The following is a 15,735-nucleotide window of genomic DNA, read 5'->3' as shown; positions in this document are numbered from 1 at the left end:
TAACACACAGAAATTTAATTCAGTTTTAAGGTATTGAACACTTTTTAAAATACCTATATTTATAAAAGATCAGATAGCCCTATAGTTTAGAATCTAAATTTACTGGAAAGGTTACAGTCATTCAACCAACTTGGATTGGCTTTCAGTGAATTATCAGAATATTTTTCTTTTTCTGGAAATGGAGTGAACCTGACAAAACCAAACCACCACTACCACCACACGCTGCTCAAATGAATCACTAGGTAAGTACTGTATGATTCTTTAGCTTACTGAAATGCAGAAATACTTTTTTTTAACTTTCGATTATACACTTGTCTAATTTTTTTCTTCTGTAAGTAAAATGTTAAGTAGTTCCCCTTTTAATAATTTCAAAGTACTTTTGAATGACAGAGATTAACTTTCACACTGCTTCTGAATACTATTGTTTTTTGTCCTATTCCATACCTTTCTAGACACCAAACTATAATGCAAATTTAGTTCTGAATACTTAGTGCAAAAAACATCCCTTGCAAAGCTGTTTTCAGAGCAAAAATGTTAAATGTTGAATTAAACATAGATGACAACATTTAGATTGGATATTGGGAAGAACTTCTTCCCTGGGAGGGTGGTGAGGCCCTGGTACAGGGTGCCTAGAGCAGCTGCCCCTGGATCCCTGGAAGTGTCCAAGGCTATACTGGACAGGGCTTGGAGAAATCTGGGATAGTGGAAGGTGTCTCATCCAACCCAAACCATTCTATCAACCTGGTATCTGCATTAACATGTCCAATACTAGGATGGTCACAAGTTGTTTTTATCAAATCCTCTTCTAAACAATCTTGGGGTTATATCAGATTTTTTACAACTGGACAACAGGACAGTTTCAGTTTTCGCTTGCTTTCAAAAATCTTTGTTTAATATACAGAAAAGTTAATTTATGACATAAAGAAAAACCAGTTTGGATAGCAAGGAGCATGAACTGCAGTCCCTTTGGGGAAGCAGAGGTATTAAAATACACAAGACTTAATGAAATCATACCATTTACTCCCCTATTGCCTATACCATAAGTAGTTCCACATACTATAAAAGTGTATACAATCTTTAATACAGGTCACAAAAATTGCACGCTAAATGAGGAAAACAGACAGGAGAGATGTAGAAACAAGAGGTGTCTTCTAATTATTGGATGATCCAAAGTTTTCAGCTGCAGAAAACAAGATACCTATGTGAGAAAAAAAGACTCTCAAAAATCCAGACTCTTAGAGGACACATTTAATTGATGATCTTGTCTTCCATGCCGAATTATTAACAAGGCTGTGTGCCCTTTAAAAGATCTAAATTAGAGCAAGAAGGTCTTTTAAAACTGTTTTACAATTGTTCAGCTGTAGAATCCTTAGCCTTTCATTGATCCATCTTCAGACCTTACACCACAATGTACTCCAGGCAGCCTAGAGAAAAAGAATAGTCTATTCTTCTGTATTGTTCAAGGAGAAAGATAGACAAGACAGACATAAGGTACCCGCATGGAAATTCTTTAAACATTTTGGAATTGAACAGCCACGTTGTTTTCTGGGTTTGCAATGTATGTTTAACCTGAACCCCATGTGGCACAACTTGAAGCGATTTCTTTTTGTCCCGCACCTGACTCCACTCTCCTGTCAAGGAGTTGTCGAGATTGAAAAGGTCCCCCCTAAGCCTTCTTTTCTCCAGGCCTAACAAACCCAGCTACCTCAGCCACTCCTCAGTGACTGATTCTCCAGACTCTTTTCCAGCTCCTTTGCTCTTTTCTGGACACACTTCAGCCCCTCAACGTCTTTCTTGCACAGCAGGGCCCAGAACTGACCCCAGGATTTGAGATGTGGCATCACCAGTGGCCAGTACTGAGCAACAGCCACTACCCTGGTCCTGCAGGCCATGCTGCTCTTGATCCAAGGCAGGATGCCATTGGTCTTCTTGTGTGAGCTGGGCACACCCACCTCACATTCAGCCACTGTCGACCAGCACCTGCAGGTACTTTCCTGTTGAGTGTCTTTCCAGCCACCCTGCCCAAAGCCTGGAGTGCTGTGTGGGATTGTGGTGACCCAACAGCAGGACCCATGGCCTTGTTGAACACTGTTGGCCTTTGCCTCAGTCCCCTCATCCAGGTCATCCATAAAAATATTAAAGAGAACTGGGCCCAAAACAGCCCTAAGGAACCCCACTAGTGACTGAAGAATGGATGTGGCACCACTCCCCACCACTCTCAGGCCCCAGTCACCCAGCCAGTTCTTAACCCCATGAAGATGCACCTGTCTAAGTCCTGGGCCACAGCCTCCCTTGGACAGTGTTGTGAGACAGTATCAGAGGCTTTGCTGAAGTACAGGTAGGCACAATCACACCCTTTACTTCATCCACGAGGTGGGTCACCTCATCATAAAACAAGATCAGGTTGGTCAGGCAGGACCTGCCTTTCCTAAACCCACGCTAGCTGGGCCTGATCCCCAGGTCTTGTGAGTCCCATGTGATCTCACTTGGAAAAATAATTTAAAATTAACAAAATTGAAAGGAAAATCCATCAGATTTCCCATAGAGCATCTTTAGCTCTAAAAATTCATTCCACAACAAAACATTTTTATGAGGCTGCAGTGAAAGCTGACAAATGGATGAAAACAAAAAATATTTTTAAGATTTTCAAAAGTTAAATTTGTTAAAGTTATGGTACATGAAATTTTGTGAAAGTGACCATCTACTTGACAAGTTGTACAACAATAAACTTATTAACAACAATAAACAACAAAATCCAGTGGACTTCCACTAGGAAAGTTTCTGCAGCAAATGAATAATTTAGTTGTCTAAGTAGCATTAGTATTTTCTTCTAATTTCAAGGATTCCACAGCACAGAAGTATGCTCACTATTGAAATTAAGCACTTAACTTGACAGAAAACACAATCATCTATTGTATATCTCTCTAAAAATAGTATCCATACATAATTACCTACGGGAGTGTATTTACAGCAGGGGTACACCGTAAATGTTAGGTCAACTAACTGTGATCTAGTGTAGAAGAAAGTATTGTTTGTATCTAGAATATAACTGCTATTGCTCTCAGACCAGTAAGTACCACTAGCAATAATTTCATATGCTGAAGTTTATAGAAATTAATAATGATTTGCCTTAAGTGACACAGAAAATCTGTACAAAGCTCAAGAAATACAAAGACACACTTAAACACATACGCATCTACCCTTTTCATCATTAAGCTAAAAAGTATTTGGCAATTAGGTGCATTTTGAAGGCTGGCAAAATCAAATTTGGTTTCTTCTGTTTAAATTACTAATATTTTTTCTCTTTGTAAACATAAATATATATAATTGTATATTTACCCTATTTTTTCTACTTTTTTCAGTTTCTAAATTTTAGTTGAAATCATATTAAACTTCCAGTAGATGGGTGTATATATATAAAATATATATGTATATATAAAATCAGTAGTTTGAAGTTAAGTTTCTCCAAGCATTTCATTATTTTATGTCATTAGAAATAAATAAGGTTTCTTCATAGGCATATAGTCATGTTTATACAGTAATTGACTGATTTACCCATCATGTACATATGCATCTATGTGTGTTTGTACGAGCATATGTACATATATAATAAATATTTGTCCTGACTAACCAAATTTGCTGTACTTTCTGTAGCTTATTTCCCCCTCCGACACTGATTATAAAAACAGCATTTGAGAAATAAATTGAAGGAATAATCCATTGGCCACATAGATAGAAATTTTTAAAGCCTCTAATCTTTTCTAACTTAAGCAGAAAAACATTTTCTACACGCACTCCAGTAAAAGCCAAAGTAATTGTATTGCTTGAATACATTATGTGTAAACCAATTTCAGGCTGAATAATTTCTATTCTCTTTCCTATATTAATTAAAGCATAATTTAGCAATCACAGACCAAATATTTTTAACTGCACCCATAAAACAACTAAAGAATTTAAATGAAAAATATGGTACCAAGTTTTACACCTGCAACTCAAATCAAATCAGAAAGACTTATTTTTCCATAGATATTTTTCCTAATGAGTAGCTTTAGCTATTAAATTAATAATAGGCTTTTGCCAAAAATGTATATCCAAATATATTTCCTTGACAGTTGTAAGACACATCTAAAAAACATTTCAATTATTCTCCTTGGAATTAGCTCTCCTGACCACTCCCAAGTGGCCCTTTGTAGGATGGCAGATAAAAGTCAAATTCACCACTAGAACTCTAGTTTAACTGCCCTAATAGGATGCCAGTGCAAGATCTTGTATAGCACATAAAAAGGCAACAATCATGGAAGAAACTGCAATTGCCACATCTGCATGCTAAAGAAAATCTCAGACCAGCTCTTATGGAACACCCCACACTTCTATTACACCAGCAGCTATGCCACATCTGGCAACAGTCTTCAGTTCAAATGCTGCCCAACTGCCTAAACCAGATACAATCTCCTTATTCCCATTTGCACTTTCTGTGAATACCTCTCAGGCTCATGGTACCCTTAACAGGAACTTGAGAAAAGCTGTATTGAAACTTGAGAAAAGCTGTATTTGAACCAAAAATTGTTTAAGAAGACTTTGCATCAAAACTCCACTTTGAAAAATCATCAGAAATGAGCAAGTGGCCAATGACAGCAATAAAATATTAAATATAAACGGTCTTATGTCATACTTCTTAATTCTTAAAACAAAGTAAAAACTTGTTCTATCAGAACAACGGTGTTTCCACTCTCCTTTTCAAGCATATCTTCATGTGGACGAAAATCTGAACTGCAGAACTACTTATGATGTAACATGTCAGAGATATCTGAAGAGGGTCAAGAAAATATTTTATGTGACAAAGATATACAGTATTTTTTGAGTTTAATGGGAAAACATGCTTTCCAAAAGGCTTCAGACTTTGATAGTTTCCTTTCAGGACACTGAGGGAACTGAAAACAACTGAAAATTCTCCAGCACTGTAACTGTCATAAACAAGATCCAGGAAGCACAGGGCTCAACAGTCACCTCATGTAACTCTCTCCCTGAAGCCTCTGACAAGGAAAAGGATGCACCGGGAATAGTTTGTGGCTGCCAGAGAGCTGGCCAAGGACAGTTGTAGCAACTACTAAAAATTATTCCTGGTTACACCAGAGCTGCTGTTGGAAAGATGAAATAGCCCTTATTTCCACCACCACACATTCCCTCCCCTTCCTCCACACCCCACCCAAAACAGCTCTTTTTTTTTTTTTAATTTTTTTTTAATTTTGCATTAAAATCATAAGTACTACACAGGGAATGCACCTCCACTTTAAAAACAAACACGTTTTCCTTAAACAGTATTCAAGTCAGATCTAAGTTGGTGCTGGGACTGCAGCTAGGCCACTTGCATATTGTACAGTGACAGTACTAAATAAATACTTCAGAAAAGCAGCATTACTTATTTTTGCATTAAGGCTTAAGTATTTTTCCTGCTTTTCAAAAGCTCCACAGGATGAGGAGAAACTGGTGAAATTCCCTCCAAATCCCCTAGCTGCTCTTTGTTCTTCCATTTCATGAACTGTAAGTAATGGCAACTTCAAACACTAAAAATGGAACTCTCATCCAGTCCGTTCAGAAATGCACAATTGGAAAAAAAATTAACAAGCGACACTATATAAAGCACAAGGAAGCAAAAGCAGTGAAATCATTTGAAACCATTACAAGAACAATTTTTAAAAGTCCTAAAAATAGAATAAGTACAAAAATACATGCAACACTGGAGCACACTCAGCAACTTCTGTGAAACATTCCATTTTATGAAAAAACTGATGAACTATTGCTCAAGAAAGAGAAAGAATGTAGCCTACTTGCATGACAGTCTGGTTTGGTGCTTGGCATCACAGCTTTCAATAAACCCATGCCACTGCATATATGGCAGTTATGTTGAAAAAGTGATGGGGATATAGGTAAAGCTACTAATATTTGCATTAGGTTATTCCAGTTGCAACTTGTCTCTCACAGTTCATAACCTAAAATTCAGTGCATTGTCAATAACCCTCTTCTTCCATTTAATTTTCATTGACAAAAAATATCATATTCCAAAAGTCTCTAATTTTTTAAAGCCAGTGCCAAGTTTGATTTTCTCTAACATATGGTGAGTACAAATACAGAATTTTAGCATATTTAAAGAAAACTAGTTATGTATTTACCTGTATTAAAAACTGAGAAGACAAATAGCAGGCAGTCAGCCATTCATAAATTATTCAATATTAACATGGTCATAGTATTAATGAATTCCTAATGAGATAATGCTGCTTACAACTGGTTTTCCATGAACAGTTTTCATGGTGTTATGCAGTGGACAGGCATATCATTTAAGCAGCAGCTGAATACTATAAAGAGATGGAACCCTCTATTTACCCACCGGCCACGAAGAAATCACAGAGCTTCATACACTCTTGAGATGGAGCGATCTCTCCAGTGGCAAGATACAACCATCACACTATGTTACCACGGTGCATTTCCTGCACGAGGAATTACAGATGTCACATATTTTATGTGCTTTAGATGTTATACCAATATAGTATAAAGTTTTCCATTACAGGTTTCTCTTTCCAAGTATATTTGGAAGTGTTTTTAAAAAAATGCAGCTTGCCAAATTCATACCTGGTACAGAAAACTAGAGTGAAAAATCTCTTGTTGATTTTCACTGTGAAACTTGAGAAGTTTTTTTGAAACTATCCCAAGATGACAATTGCAGGACACTCACTGAGCCATTTTGTTAAAAAGAATGAAATTTCTTTTTTAAAAATGTACTTCTAAGTACGGAATCTCAAATCAACTTCTAAAATCAGAATTAAACTTATATTTTCTTCTTTTATAGGACTTCTTGAACTAAAAATATTTTTAATATACATGTATAATCTTAGATCATTGGGTGAAAGAAAACTCCACACTAATGTCTGAAAAGTGGCCTTATCTCTCAGCCCATTTGCCCTTTATTATTTATTAAATCTCTTAATTACGTAACTATACGAAAAATCACAGTAAAGTTCAAGGATGCTAAACCAAATAATTTTAATGAGACAAAAGATCTTGCTTATTTTTTGACTGAAGTTTGCATAGTGAGGGAGATAAATTACTTTCTATGGCCATGAACACTTGCAGTTTGTGTTTATGAGCTGATTTAAACTTTTTAGCTGTTGAGCATCCAAGCTTCAGTGAATATGTATCTAGACATCACTTAATCACTTAATATCACTTTAAGAAGGTTTTGTGCTTTTTTTCTTTAAAGTGTGGACACAAAATATAAAAACTGATTTAAGTTAACCACTTTGCTGTAAATTCAGAATGGTGCATAAGTAAAACAGGTAACTTCAAACACTGTGGTGGATCTAGATTACAATTGCAATTAGGTGCAGAAGCTTTCCATGTCCCAAAAGGTCAATCTAATGATCAAATGACAAGAAATTTTGTTATATCAATTTTTTAAACAATTCATAATACAGCCAAGTTTCTCTATAGCTCATGTTGAAGTTTCTACTTACAGTCTTAATATGGGGGCCACCAGAACAAAGTAGGGTGAACAAAACATGTTCCAGTTGGACTGTTTTCATGCTTGTCCCCAAGTGTAAAGCAGCACTTTTCTTTAAAGATCTTCCGTTCTGTTTATGCTTAATTGTAAACAGCAGGGACTCCCTAATAAGTTTTTAATTTCAAAATCTCATATACCAACTGTTGTGATATCATCTGTCACTCACCTCAGCCACCTGCTGAGTCTCCACTACCTGCTGAGCCAGCACCTCCATATTGGTTGCCATGGTGAAACAAGACCATTAGAGAACCTGTTTGGAAAGATGCCAGCAACCTCCATCAGGCACAAAAGTTTGGGTTTTTTCTTAGTATTAAAGCTCGCTCTGCTATGACTTTTTGAAAATTTACAACTCTGCTTGAAATATCTGGCAAATAAGAGAAGGTGCTATTGACGTGTGTGTGCGCGCATACATACATACACATAAACATATATGGGACATGCATACTATTCAAACTGCTGAGGTACAGTTATTCTTTTACTTAATTAAGCCTCTAATATACTCTTTCCAGTCCATTATTTAAGCTGTAAAGAAGAGATGTTAATTTCATAAATGAGAAAGGACTAATTTCAAAGTCAAGTTCTAATGCAGCTTGCAGAATTCATAGATCTCAAAGGCACTTTCCTCAGCTCAGGCAGGAGAAACCTTGCCATTAAACTGCTTCTACCCCACATGCTGAACCAGGAAGCAGCAAGCTAAGAATGCTGCTTGGCATTTATTGGAGTCATTCCATCAAACCACCACGTTCATCCACATTCTTAAGAGTAATCTTACGCAATAAGGGAAATAAACAGTTTCATCTAAAATGTATCTTCCATTATTTAGGCTATTTCTTTATTATAATGTGATACTGCAGAGTCATTTCATCCTATTCCAAGTAACTCCACCTTCAACTTTAGGGTTTAGAAAAAAAATACAAAGAAATCAAAGATAAAGAAACAATAAAAAACCACTTTCAATATATTTTTAATTATCATTATTATGGATGTATTTCTTCCAAGGTAAATTTAATTAAGATTTCCAATTAATGCATTCAGTTTTTAATTGTGACCTGCTAATTATAGGGCTAGACTTCAGATTCTGATTCAGGCGTAGGTAATAAAAAGGCATTTCTGGATTCTGGCTTGTTTGATGTTTCATTGAAAACCTCTGTTTAAAATTGCAAAGCAGTCATTTAATATAAAATTTAAAAATACAGCACACAATAGCAACACAGGTAGCAGAAAAACGTATGCACATCTCTCTAGCATCCATTCAAATGTAACTGCTACAAAGCTAACATTGTTAAATATGTCAGAATTAATTAAATTAAATGGATTCACTTATACTGTGACAAATGTGAAAGTAATTTTGTATATGTCAAGTATAGATTATTTGCAACAATGGATAATCAAACTTGAGACATCCCCATGGAAATTGTATTTATGCTAGGTTCTCCTACAGCTCGTCATTATTTTATTGAAGTGTTGACTTGATTAAGACTATGAACCATTTCCACCATACTCAGCTTATGGATGGTTTCTCAGTTGTTCAATGGTTCCTATTCAGTGTTTCCTCTTATTTTTTTTATGTTCAGCAAGAAGCACAAGAAACATAATCATATGCTTATAATGTGCTATTTTCTCAGCGCTTTATGATGACCGAAGCCCTTCAGATAGAGATACTTTGTTCATAATAGTAGCTTTCTGAGACACAAAACACAAGTGTTTGCTATAGAATGAGTCTGACAGATTCGCTGTTGTTGGTGCTATCACCAAGGCTTTTTGTACTTTCGACCTTCACAAAAGAACCTTAAGCTGAGGCTATCTGATCAAATCCAGCTGAAGCATAGAGACCATACACAGCCATGCCAAGCTTTTTAATGGTGTCAACTTCCAGAAGGCAAAATCAGCTTCCTAGCAAAAGCCTCGAGCAACAGTTTGTAAGGCAACCACAACAAAACCTCCCAAATCACCACAAGAGGTGAAATTTAAAACCTAGGAAGAGGCACCAGGAAATTATTTTCAGCATAACAGGGCGGCAGCCAGCTCAGTATACGCTGTCCAAAACACAGTGTAGAATCAGTAATCTTTCCCTAAGCTGCAGTGAAACCTCAGAAGCAAGTCATAAATTCAGCTTGAGAGGTTCTAAGGGTATGGCCCTACTGACAAAAGGCCGAATTCAAACTTATTGAAATTTTTCCTTTGTCTTAATGAAACGAGGTTCTTTACGCTGTGAGCTCGACTCGGCTACACCGAGCGGCCTGCAGCAGGCTGCCATCGGCGGGACGGGCGGGGAGCCCGGACAGGGCCCAGCCCTGTCGGCAGTCTCCGGCACATTGTCCCGGCGGCAGGACCCGACCCACACCCGGACACCGCCGACCGAGCGGAACACCGCGAGCGGCGCCGGCAGCGCGCCGGACCTGCCGCGTCGCCATTGGCTACGCCGCGCGCGCCGCCCGTGCCCATTGGCTGCGCCACGCCCCTTCCGCTGCTGAAGGGCCTTCGGCAGCTCCCCGCCGCGCGCCGCCGAGACACGCCCCCGGCCCGCCCCCAGGCCCGACCAATGACCTCACGACAGACGCAGCGCTCCCCCGCAGATCGCCCATTGGCCGAGCCACCCGCTTGTAACAGTGGCTGTACCGCCCCTCGAGCAGAGGGAAAGCCCCCCGGGGATTCACTGAGCACAAGATGGCGGCGCTGGCCGCCCGCCAGAGCCCAGGCGGGGCTGCTGCCGCCGCCATTAGGCCCCTTCCCTTCCCCTCCCCTCCCCTCCGGTACAGCCTTGTGTCCGCCTAGAGGAGGCCCAGGCATGGCAGTGAGGAAGAGGCCGGTAAGATGGCGGCGGTTTCAGCCCCGTATGCAAAGTACCCGCCGCCCCCTCCCCTCCGCCCTCCCGGTGGCAAAGGTAAAAGGGTCGGGTTCAAGCCGCCGCCTCCGCCCGCTCAGACTCCATCTTCTGTCTCTCTGGGTGTCCCGCGCTCATCATCGCCGCGACCATCGCCCTACACCCCTTGGACAGCAGACTTTGCTCACCGCGATCGGACCAGCTCCGACCTCAGCCGGCCCACGCTGCAACTAGCGGCTCCGGCACGGGACTGCCCCGCCGATCGACCCAGCACGCCACAATGGTCGTTTCCTCTCTTTCCAGGAGCTGTAGACCAGGCCAGACCACGGCCGGTGCTCGCTTACCAGACAAATACCGGAGCCGTGCAATCCCCCTCCCCTAAACCCACCGTCACCCCACCCCTCCCCTCGCGGGGGTGTCCAGAGTAGGGCCCTCTGCCGCCTCCCCGCGCCCCCTCCCTCGTCCTGGCCCCCACGAGACAAACCCAGCAGGCCGCTTCAATTTTAAAAAATGTTTTTTACCTCAGGATTGGGCGCCAAAGGTGCAGTGGCGGTGACCCGACCGGGCCCGGGCAGGCCGGTGCCCAGCAGCGGCCCTCCCTCCCCCCGCGGGGGCTGCAAGGGGCTGTGGGGCCCGCGGAGGGGAGGGGGCCGGGACTGTGTTGGGGTCGGGCGTGTTTTGTTGTGTGTGCCGTGCAGTGTGACAGGTCAGAGTTCGTGACCCCACCGCCGCCGCCCGGTAGCGCGTCCCCGCTTCCTCTTCCAGCGCCAGCCCGGCCGCGGCCCCTCCATCCCCCGCGGGGCGGGGCCGGCGGCGGGGAGGGGCTACCGGGCTACCTGGGCCTGCCGAGCCTGCCGAGCCCTGCACCGCTCCGGCTGCGCCGCGGAAGTGCCGGCGGGAACCTGGCCTCCGGGGCAGCGAGGGGAAGGTACGTTCACCGCCTTTGTCCCTCTCGCTCGGGAGGCTCTTCAGGAGCCGGAAGCCCGAGGTCGCGGGTTGGCGGTTGCTGTCCAGTGCGCTGATGGTATTGATGTTCCAGGTGTATCTTGGTTCTCGCTGAGGATGCAGTCAAAGGTGGGCTCACAATTGAGCAAGCTCTCACAAACGCCGCCGCCAGACTGTTGAGTTTTTATTTAATTTTGTAAAGTCAGTGTCATTGATTAGGGCTCTTACGGCAAAGCTGGCTGTGAGTGAGGTATGTTGTGCCTTCAAACACACAAATAGGCATGACACAAGTGTGGGTGTAGCTGAGGTGGTTTAAGAGTTTACCACCTTTCAATGCTTGTCTTCTTACAGGCTATCGGATGTTCACTCCCTGTCATAACTAGCTATCCTTAACCTACTCATATCAAAATGTTCTTAATGCTTCTAGTAGGTTTCCCTTGACTCTAATAATTTTTACAGAAGCTAATTTAAGGAGCAGTTAGATGAATAAGATAACATCTGAAAGGAAACATATGGAAGAGAGAGAGCAGTTAAATGCAACAATCACAGAATCAAGAGGTGCTGTTGACTATTCAGTATGTATGCTTTTTTTTTTAATTTTTCTTTGGAAGGTTGTTTGTAGTTTTTTTCTTAGAACTGACTCCTTGGGGTAAAGGTGTGATTAATGTACTAGACCTACAAATTACAGCCTTACTTTCACAGACCAGAAATTAGTAAAGCATGTGATGTGCAGATATGTTTGCAATACACAAATAAAGGAAAATGTTTCAAAAATGTCTTGGGTGTTTATTGCTGTAATGTTAAATACATGAAGAAATGTCAAATTCTCAAAATATGGACGTGCATACCTTTAGAAGCAGGTATTTCTTTTAACTTCAAAAAATATACATCAAAGTGTGACCAAATGAAAGGAAAAATGGAAAACGCTAAAGCCAAATATGAATGGCTGCTTTCCCCCCTCAGTGTTTCCTAATGGGCAAGTTGAGGAAAGGTTTAGAAGGCAGGAGGATTTGTCTCCTCTATCTTCCTTGTTTCTGGTGGAGGAGCAATCATGCTTGCTGTACAGCTCCACCACACAAACTAAGGTTGAGGAAAGCTGCATTAACATTGTGACAAATTTCACTGTGGTTTTTGCAAGAATTTCAACAAAGTGTAGAACAACAGTGCATGCCCTTGTTTAATAAGCAAGATTGTATTAGATAATGCTGAAATTTGCTAAATTTATATACACAGATATATAAAGGAGTGTTAGTTAAAACTGCTTTTTGGCCTTAGCTATGATTGGACAGAAATTAATAGAAGATGCCAGAGGTGGAAAACATCAAAGAACACTGAGATTACTCTACAAGTCAAGGTTAATAACTAGACTAGCAGCAAAGAAAATAATTATATCTGTCTACCACACAGTGGTGAGCTTACTGTGGATTGCAGCCACAGGATAACCCAGTCACTCATTTTCCCCTCCTCTTCTATAGCAGGATGGGGAGAAAATGACATGAAAAAGCTCATAGGTTAAAATAAAGACAGAGTGATCACTTAACAATTACTGTCGTGGGCAAAGCAGACCTGGGGGAAATGTATCTAACTACCAGTTAAAATGGATGTGGATGGTGACAAAGCCTAAAATTAACATACCACCTTCTCTAGCCACCGCTTTCTGCCAAGTGTAGTTTCACTCCCTCTCCCATCCAGCCCTCAGGATATGGGCGATTCCAGCCGGCATACATCAGCTCCTGCTTGCCCTTCTGCTCCTCACGGAAGGCTCCTGTCCTCATCCCGCAGTCCTGTCCGCGAGCGAGGGCCGCCCTCCTCAGGACCGCTCTCTTGACGGGACAACGGGCTGCTCTCCTCAGGGCTGCTCCCCTGACGGGACAACGGACTGCTCTCCTCAGGGCTGCTCCCCTCAGGGCTGCCCTCCTGACGGGACAACGGGCTGCTCTCCTCAGGGCTGCTCTCCCCAGGGCTGCTCTCCTGAGGGGACAACGGGCTGCTCTTCCCAGGGCTGCTCCCCTCAGGGCCGCTCTCCTGACGGGACAACGGGCTGCTCCCCTCAGGGCTGCTCTCCTCAGGACCGCTCTCTTGACGGGACAACGGACTGCTCTCCTCAAGGCCGCTCTCCTGACGGGACAACGGGCTGCCCTCCTCAGGGCTGCTCCCCTGACGGGGCAACGGGCTACCCTCCTGGCGGAGCACGGGCTAGCCCGAGGAGGCCTCGGGCCGCAATTCCTGCCCGGAAAGAGTGAACTACTCCCAGCCTTAGCTGAGAAAGGATTGTGTTGGTGGTCAGTTTCAAACGCACCTGCTGATAACAAGGACGTTTTAGCTCCTCCCATTAAATAGGATAGTTGCTCAGAAGAAAAAATGAGGCAGCTACAAAGCTGCCATGCAAAAAGAGAAGGGAAGAGACCCTGCGGAAATTGTTTCCTGCTCAGGAGAATGGACTAAATTCCCTATGGAACAGAGGTAAGATGTGCGTACTTCTAGGGAGGGAAAGAGGCTCTAGGCGTGGAAGGAGAGGACCTCTACAGTGAACGTGTGGGCTGCAAGAGGCCAAAGCTCTCTCTCTGGCCATGGTGGTGGCAGTAAAAGTACATAATGGACTAAGAGGGATTAAAACTTGGTGTGTGCCATGTAGTATAAAATATAAATAGGGTTTGAGGTTATTCATGTGTTTTGAATGTTTGGGATAGACAGTACTGTAGAACTCAGTTGTTTGGGGTTTTTATTAAGTTCTCATTTCAGTTGTTTAAATTTTTCTGGGAACTTTCAAGATAAATTGTCAGAGCAGAACCAATACTTAGTATAGAAGAAATCAACAATTACAAGTGACTGACAAAGTTTTAACAAAACTGTTTGGTCTTGTTAATACCACATTCAATTTAAGTCTCTCTTTTAAGTGTTAGCAGATGATTTTTAAAGTGTGAGTCCTCATGCCTTTCATTTGGGTTTGTGTGTGGCTGGGCCGTGTAGAAGGAAGCTGGTGACCTCCAACAAGTAGGAGGTTTGCCCTCATTTCTCCATGTTTGTCTCTGAGTAAAAGTGAGTTTGCTGTCCGCTGTAGGTTTTGTTGATTGCAGAAAAATATCACTACATAAAATCATTAAGGCTGGGGACGACCTCCATGATCATCAAGTTTTACCTTTGACCTCATACCACAATTCCCTGGAGTCTAGAAACTTTCTTGTCAAAATTTGATGAAAAGTGGTGTCACAGTGTTACCCAGGCTGAAGAATCCCACTGCTTTTAATACACAGAAGCTTGTATATTATGTTCCTAAGTTATTTGTGGAGTTAGACTAGTGTTTTTTCCCTTAATATTTAAAGGAATACCTTTTCCCCTCACTGAATATTGTCTCCTTCTTTCACCTTCCCAAGCAGTTATATTCACTTAATGTTGTTACAGCCAGCATAGTTTTTACTGCTTTTGTATCAAAGCAGCATGCAAATAGGAAAGTCTGGTTGGTATTCATAGCTGTGTGGTAAAAGCAGCAGAGAACCAGCTCAGGAAGGGCAGCAGTCAAAGGTCTTGACCAGCAGTGCTTGAGTAAGTGGTATAGCCTCTTGTCATGTTGGTATTCTCTATCTCCAAATGACTTGTACTTTGATTTGAAAAAGAATTTAATAACTTTTAAGATTTTTAACTAGGCATATACCATAAAATAGGTCTAAATATTATTTGCAGATATTAACTAATAACCTTAATGTTTTTAAATAAATCAATTAACAAACAGAAGAATTCTGAAACAAGAAATGGCAGAAGCTTGATCCCAGGTGTTGGCTGAGCAGCTCGTACATTGTGACTTAGTACTAAATTTTTTAGTGTATTTGTGAAGACATGGAACAAAATTTTGTTTTAAAGGAGTAATATTAGCGTTAAATTAGTAAGAAAAAGCTGTGTAAGTAAATGTCAGGTAGTAAACTGAGTATACACCCTTATTTTAATATGTTAGCATTTTCTAAAAGGTGATTACTGAATAACTCTGAAATTAAAATTTCTGTCTCTGGTGCCTATTAGCTTTTCTCAAATTCAGTTAACAGTAGGACTGAAATTGTGAGGACATTTTCTTTTTTTCCCTCTTTATGCTGCATTGAGACCATTTGTATCTGTAACTGAAGTCAAGATGAAGTAAAGTAGGTGGGCTTTACAGAAGGTAAATCAGTGTGATTGAAACATGTCATCATATCAATTAGGTATAAATCCTGTTTCTACCAGAAGGCCTCCAGTACCATCTTCAGATTTGATGTTTTTTCTTATTTGTCAGAGAACTGTTTAATAGGCAAGTGTCTGTTAACAGTAACTGAAACTGCAAAGCTGGAATTAAAGAAGGTAATAATGGTGTAAAGGAAAGGCCTGTAGAACTGCAGTTATGTTTTGCTCTTTTATTTCTCTACATTACTTTGACCAATGTTTA

The 15,735-nt window shown here is 41.3% G+C and overlaps 1 protein-coding gene across 7 annotated transcripts in view; it reads right to left on the bottom strand.

The window, feature by feature from the left end:
* Positions 1 to 11,084, bottom strand: part of NR2C2 (nuclear receptor subfamily 2 group C member 2) — a 35,678-nt gene extending 24,594 nt beyond the window's left edge. For 3 of the 7 annotated variants that reach the window (XM_054280677.1, XM_054280682.1, XM_054280681.1), the window contains exons 1-2: positions 10,568 to 10,987; positions 7,722 to 7,805 (exon numbers count right to left, since the gene is read on the bottom strand). In XM_054280677.1, the coding sequence (XP_054136652.1) occupies positions 7,722 to 7,781 (60 nt within the window). In that variant the 5' untranslated portion in view covers positions 7,782 to 7,805; positions 10,568 to 10,987. Of the gene's footprint in view, positions 1 to 6,385; positions 6,486 to 7,721; positions 7,808 to 10,567 lie in introns of those variants that run through there. The other 4 variants (XM_054280678.1, XM_054280679.1, XM_054280684.1 and 1 more) reach the window with 4 other exon arrangements.
* Positions 11,085 to 15,735: the final 4,651 nt, after the last annotated feature.

The sequence above is a fragment of the Melozone crissalis genome, unplaced genomic scaffold (genome assembly GCF_028551555.1).
Source record: "Melozone crissalis strain CALT ecotype California unplaced genomic scaffold, PUWL_Pcris_2 ptg000029l_1, whole genome shotgun sequence".
In the NCBI taxonomy this organism is placed as follows: Eukaryota; Metazoa; Chordata; class Aves; order Passeriformes; family Passerellidae; genus Melozone; species Melozone crissalis.
Note: the sequence above shows the minus strand (reverse complement) of the source record. Positions and strands in the feature narration are given on the sequence as shown.